At 44.1% G+C, this 6,091-nt stretch overlaps 2 protein-coding genes across 4 annotated transcripts in view; both read left to right on the plus strand.

Annotated features, from left to right (window-relative positions):
- Positions 1-6,091, plus strand: part of acsf2 (acyl-CoA synthetase family member 2) — a 39,768-nt gene that overhangs the window by 10,594 nt on the left and 23,083 nt on the right. For all 3 annotated transcript variants that reach the window (XM_031560872.1, XM_042703202.1, XM_031560871.2), the window contains exons 7-9: positions 4,446-4,541; positions 4,923-5,074; positions 5,802-5,893. In XM_031560872.1, the coding sequence (XP_031416732.1) occupies positions 4,446-4,541; positions 4,923-5,074; positions 5,802-5,893 (340 nt within the window). The remainder of the gene's footprint in view (positions 1-4,445; positions 4,542-4,922; positions 5,075-5,801; positions 5,894-6,091) is intronic.
- On the plus strand, positions 21-2,646 carry LOC116218635. Its single transcript, XM_031560873.2, has 2 exons — positions 21-1,051; positions 1,264-2,646. The coding sequence occupies exons 1-2, from the start codon at positions 438-440 to the stop codon at positions 2,333-2,335; spliced, it is 1,686 nt and encodes a 561-aa protein (XP_031416733.1). The 5' UTR covers positions 21-437; the 3' UTR covers positions 2,336-2,646.

Below are 6,091 nucleotides of genomic sequence, written 5' to 3' on the forward strand. Positions count from 1 at the left end.
ATCACATCATTTAAATCTTCACAATCTAGACTTTATATTCTCTTATATTTTAATGATAAAACTGTTAATTAAGCATTGTCGTAAAAAGATTATTTACATTTAATTGATTGGAATTCAGCGGTAGGCATATAGTACTGTTTTATGATCAGATGCAACAACTCTAGCTTGAGTGAGCCAGATGCAGCTTTAATGCAGGCTTCTCATTTAGACATATTTTACAGTTTACATACTAACTCCTCGTGCTCGCTATTACTCTAGCGTTCCCAGCATACATTAGGCTACATACAACATATCATTAGAGTGCCACCTAGTGGCACAACTACATTGTAACAACTAGGAGATCTGTATATATCCTAGAGACTAATTGTATCCACAATTTTTTCACCTAGATCCCAGACACAACAAGACCAGAAAAACCGCAGCCTGATCCAGAGAAGATGGGGGCATCTATTCAAGCCTTCTTCTCTTCAGCAGTGAAGTATAAAGCCGACTCAGCCGAACAACAAACCAAAGAAGAGGCTATTGCCCAGTGGATTGGGCGCACTGGCCTACCTACCCGTTCGGTTGAGGACGAAGATTTTGTTAAAATGATGCTGACCATTGATAAGAAGTTGACCGTTCCCAAGAAAGCAAAAATAACGAATTTGGTTGATAAACTTTACAATGCCGAAAGGCAGAAGTTTAAAGACAGACTCGCCACAGCACGCAAAGTCACGATTGGGCTGGACATATGGACAAAAAAAGGGCTCACGGCAGCATTCCTTGCCATTAGTGCATGCTACTATTGCACTCAGCAAAACAGGGCAACCCACATACTGCTGAGGCTTGAGCAGATCTCCCACCCACACACTGCAGAGTGCATAAAAACATGTGTGGACCGATGCACAGAGGACTGGGGAATACCCAAAGAAAAAATTCTGACTGTGATAACAGACAACGGGAGCAACATGGTTGCCGCTTTCAAAAGCGAAGATGACGATGAGCCCAGCTCTGAGGATGATGAAGTCCAAAACAGTGATGAAGAATCTGAGGAGGGTGATGAAGAGCAAAGGTAAATTATTTTAGTTTGTAACTGTTTTAGTAGTAGGCTAGATAATGTCTGTCATTGAGCTATGTTTGGCTATTAATTCTATGGTGTTATGATGATTAATACATTGTATATTGTGATTGCATTGTGTTGCTCATGGCAATTTAATTGCCCTTGGATGCTTAATAAACTGCCGGTCTTCTCTCTATGTTTGTCTGTCTGTCTTATCTATCTAGGTACGGAGCCATAAAGAGGACACCCTGCGTTGTACATACGCTGCAACTCGTGGTGAACATGACCCAGAAGGAACCGAGCGTAAAACGACTCTTTGACAAAGCAAGAGGACTTGTCAGGCTCTTCCGCAAGTCTTCTGTAGCAACTGAGCGACTGCTCCAGCTTTGTGGACTTACTCTGGTCAAAGACTGCGTCACTAGATGGTCCAGCTCATATCAGATGGTCTCCCGCCTTCTTGAAGTGAAGGACTCAATTGTCCAGGTTGCTGATGGGATGGACTGGGACTGTCTCCTGCCCAGTGAGTGGCAGAAGCTGGCTGCTCTGAGAGACCTGCTCCTCCCCTTCGCAGAGCATACCAAGATGCTACAGAGCGACACCATGTCCCTATCCCTGGTGGTGCCCGCCCTCTTGGACCTGAGTGCTCACCTGTCCCAGTTCCCCCAGGGCACTGGCTACAGGGACCTAGCTGGCCTGGCACAAAAAATGAAGGCCAACATGGAGCAGCGCTTCAGCTGCTTCCTTGATCCAGCGGATCCAAAGTTCTCGCCCCTCGCCATTGCTGCATGCCTCCTGGATCCAACGGTTTCACCTGAAACCCTCATTGGGAATGAGGACATGCAAATTCAGGAGCTTCTGAAAAGAGCAGAAGATTACATTTCTCAAACAACATCACCACAGGAGGAGGATGATGCTTATGAGGAGGAAGAAGAGAGAAGGGAGGCACCAGACACATCCCCATCTTCAAAGCGTCCAAGATTCCGGTTCTTCTCAAAAGCATGTGCAAGCCGGCCATTAAGACCAAAGCCCTCTGTCAGGCAAGAGCTACAAAAGTTCAAGGAGCAGCTTTCTCAGCCCATACATGAAGAGAGCGCTTTTGACTTTTGGGCTGCACAGGGTTCTGCTGTGTACCAGACTCTAAAACCATTTGCTTTTGACCTTCTGGCAATGCCAGCATCCCAAGCATTTGCTGAGCGTGTTTTTAGTATAACAGGAGACCTCACTCGTGGTCGGCGAAATAGAGCAAGGCTCATTTTAGAGAGAAGTGCTTTCCTCAAGCTTAATAGAGATGTGTAGCCTCATTCTGCTGACTCGAGGTGGGGGGTTCATGTTGCTGTTAAGACTGTCCCATCTAATTGTTAAAGCGTGTGTTTTTTTTGTGTGGTTGTTACACTGTTCTGTTTAACAACTTATTTCTTCTACTTATTTCTTGTCCATGCCCACATATACCAAAAAAAAAAACACACAAACAACGAGCCTACACACATTCACACACAAAACTTGTTTTTTTGTACGCACACATAAACACTGTTTGTTAAAAGTTTGAGATATGTGTTTCATGTAAATATGTGTTACATTTTATTTGTCAGAAAATAAATAGACCGACTGTAGACAAAGAAAGACTGTTTTGTTTCTTTTTGTTGGAATCGGAGATACAGACAGAGATTGGCCCATTTATGTGTTAGATAACTCATCCCTTCCTCCTACATTCATCACATCCTATAGATCCTGGGAGGGATATCTAATGGACAACCTAAGTACAGCAAGCTAGACTATTATGCAGTTGTAGACACAACCCTGGGCCTGAGAAGGGAAGAAAAGGAGTTTAATATGGCTATTAAATGTGACTAAAACTAGACTAAAACTAATTACATTTTAGTCTAGTTTTCGTCGACTAAAACTAGACTAAAATGTTCTGAGTTTTCGTCGACGAAAACTAGACTAAAACTAAGAAGGATTAAAATGACTAAATGTGACTAAAACTAATATGCATTTTCGTCTAAAGACTAAGACTAAGACTAAATCAAAAATAGCTGCCAAAATTAACACTGAACTACAGCTTGTCTTGCACACGGTTTCACCCATAACTGAGCCAAATCATCTGTTTGTTGAAAAAAGTCTACTTCACCACTACCCAAACTTCCACCAGCGGTCTGTATATAGTTATCATGTCTCGATCTAGATTTGTTTTTTAGCGCTGCCGTTTCAGAAAACAGGATTCCCAACCTCGTCCGTGACTTTCCCAGAACAGCACATAGCCTTGTTCAGTCAGTAGGCAGACTGTTTACTGGATAATAAGCTAGTGTTTCAGCGCTGTTTATTGATGCTTTGCTTTGACTACCCCTTTTGTGACTAGTTCACACTGCTACAAGAGGACATAGAAAGCAACCCGTTTACAATGACCTGTTTGTGCCATTCAACAAAGCCCTGCTATGACCACCCAAGTAATACTTTTTAACCAGTTCTGCTACACCATATGAAATAACAGCATATACTTTAAACGAGTTAAGAAGTAATACTTTTTAACCAGTTCTGCTACACCATAGGAAATAACAGCATATACTTTAAACGAGTTAAGAAGTAATACTTTTTAACCAGTTCTGCTACACCCCATCAAAATACCGGGAACTGCTCAAGGTGTTGGATTGGATTGCAATTCTTCAGACACCCTAAACATGCCAGTTGTCCTTACCCGTGTTTAGACCACGTACCCCGCCAACTTTGTGTTCATCAGGCCTAAAGGGCTGAGATGAATTCTCTGGCCAGACTCGGAGGCATTTCCTTTTTTTTTATCAGCGGATGATCTTAATGAACCGAGACTATCTGCATTCCATTAATCAGGCCTAATGTTCTTCGCTCGAGTTGTTCTCCTCCCACTTCACTTCCCACTACTACTGTTGTCGATGTAGCAAGATTTAGCAGAAGCAATATTTAGCTCTAGTAGATGTATATGAAACTAGTGACGGTGGTCGTGATGCGTAGTAAAGTCATGACACCCTGAGCTGGTACCGGACAAAAGGCATAAGACGTTATAAGAAGTTATAAGAAGTTATAATGTCACGAATGGGCTGTAATTGCCGAAGCAGACCTTCCCATTTAAAGTGATGACGACCGTAAGTCCTACTAGAGGATACAACTCATTTGTCGTTTGTTTTTGTTAAATCCCTCAGATTAGCCAATCCTTATTCCGTAGTTGTATGTCACACCATGAAGCTATACGAAAACAGTCCTTCTTTTAATCAGTTTCTTTATGAATGTCCTATATGTCTCTGCAGTAGCTCAGCTGTCGGTCTGTTCTTGTCATACAATGCCTACAAATGGATATACAGTCTGTAGAATATAAGAAATGTTTTTTTTTTCTTGTTAAATACTATCTGACCTGGGTTTCTGCCTGTTGTTACCCTAGGGCACCACTGGGGCGCCTAAAGGAGCCTCCCTGTCCCACCACAACATTGTCAACAATGCCTACTTCATCGGCACACGAGTCGGCTATCACTGGAGGGTGAGCGTGTGTGTGTGTGTGTGTGAAAGAGAGAGAGAGAGTGTGTGTGTGTGTGTGTGAGAGAGAGAGAGAGAGAGAGAGTGTGTGTGTGTGTGTGAGAGAGAGAGAGAGAGTGGCACGAGTCGGCTATCACTGGAGGGTGAGCGTGTGTTTGCTGTCACGGAAGCTTGTTTAGAATCTGTTTACCGTAGAAGAAACTGTTATACTGGGTCAATTTGTACCATATGTGGTGTCGGTTATGGGGGATAATGGTAATTAGATGACTTTCCGAATGACTGTGCGTGTGTGTGTATGTGTATGTGTGTGTGTGTGTGTGTGTGTGTGTGTGTGTGTGTGTGTGTGTGTTTGCGTGTGTTTGTGTGTGTCCTTATCTCTTTTCAGCCCCACGTGAAAATATGCCTACCGGTGCCCCTCTACCACTGCTTCGGGTCCGTGGGGGGTGGCATGGTCATGGCTGTGCATGGAGCCACGCTGGTGTTCCCGTCGGCGGGCTACGATAGCCGCGCCAATCTGGCAGCCGTGCACAGCGAAAGGTAAGCTGGCAGCCGTGCGGGGGGTGACCGGCGTGCCACTCAGCCTCTCGGCCCTTCAGTGCCGGCGGAGCATGAGCTTATGATAGGGCTTAGCTTAAAGTGGAACTTGTTGACCAGGCATGAGTGATAGGGCTCAGGATGGAAAAGCAAATATGCCCAGTGCACCTTGAAGTACTGTGAGCCAGCAGTCATTCATTGACCTCTTCAAAGCATTGCTTGTCTGTAAGAAAACAAGGATCCTAAAAGCGTTAAGTATCTATTTAAAGGTGCAGTCCTTGATTATTATCCATTACGCTTTTTTGTTGAAGTTGAAGAAATTCTCTTTACGTTCCTATAGCTTTCCCTTACAGTGTGTGCGCTCCAGAATATTTTGTTGTTCCCGCACAGTCCTGGCTCTGTAAATGACAAAGCTAAGTGGCTCGGACCGAGCCGTACACTATTTCAGCCAATCACCAACGTTGCTTCAGGAGCACAAAAAGGGAGAGTGGGTATTTGATTGGCTGTTGAGCAAATATCAACAACCTTTCACCAGGATCGAGAACTGCACCTTTAAGAGATTGGACCTTGATCGATTGATTTGTTTTGATAATTACTGAACTATTTCAATACTTTACAATACACTTTCTTAATAAAGACTCCAGGTGGAGATTTCCTCTGGTGTGTTGGGTTGTGTGGTTGTGTGTTTGCGGTTAGTCAACATCACCTCACCTGTCACCTGTCCATCCAGGTGCACCTTTTTATATGGCACTCCGACCATGTTCATTGACATGCTGGGTCAACCGGACCTGCCCACGTTTGACCTGTCATCTGTAGAAGGGGGTGAGTGAACAGACACCTGTGTGTGTGTGTGTGTGTGTGTGTGTGTGTGTGTGTGTGTGTGTGTGTGTGTGTGTGTGTGTGTGTGTGTGTGTGTGTGTGTGTGAGAGGGAGAGAGTCTTTGTTTGTGTGCGTGAGTGAGATTCTTTGTTTGTGTGCATCTGTATGTGGGTGGGTGTGGGTTAGTGCCTTTGTGTGTGT

The sequence above is a fragment of the Clupea harengus genome, chromosome 23 (genome assembly GCF_900700415.2).
Source record: "Clupea harengus chromosome 23, Ch_v2.0.2, whole genome shotgun sequence".
Lineage (NCBI taxonomy): Eukaryota > Metazoa > Chordata > Actinopteri > Clupeiformes > Clupeidae > Clupea > Clupea harengus.

What these genes read in the sequence shown, in the direction of transcription:
- LOC116218635 (XM_031560873.2), top strand. Translation starts at nt 438, where the DNA reads ATGGGGGCATCTATTCAAGCCTTCTTCTCTTCAGCAGTGAAGTATAAA. An exon ending in GAGGGTGATGAAGAGCAAAG is followed by an intron (nt 1,052 to 1,263) that starts GTAAATTATTTT and finishes TTATCTATCTAG; the next exon opens with GTACGGAGCCATAAAGAGGA.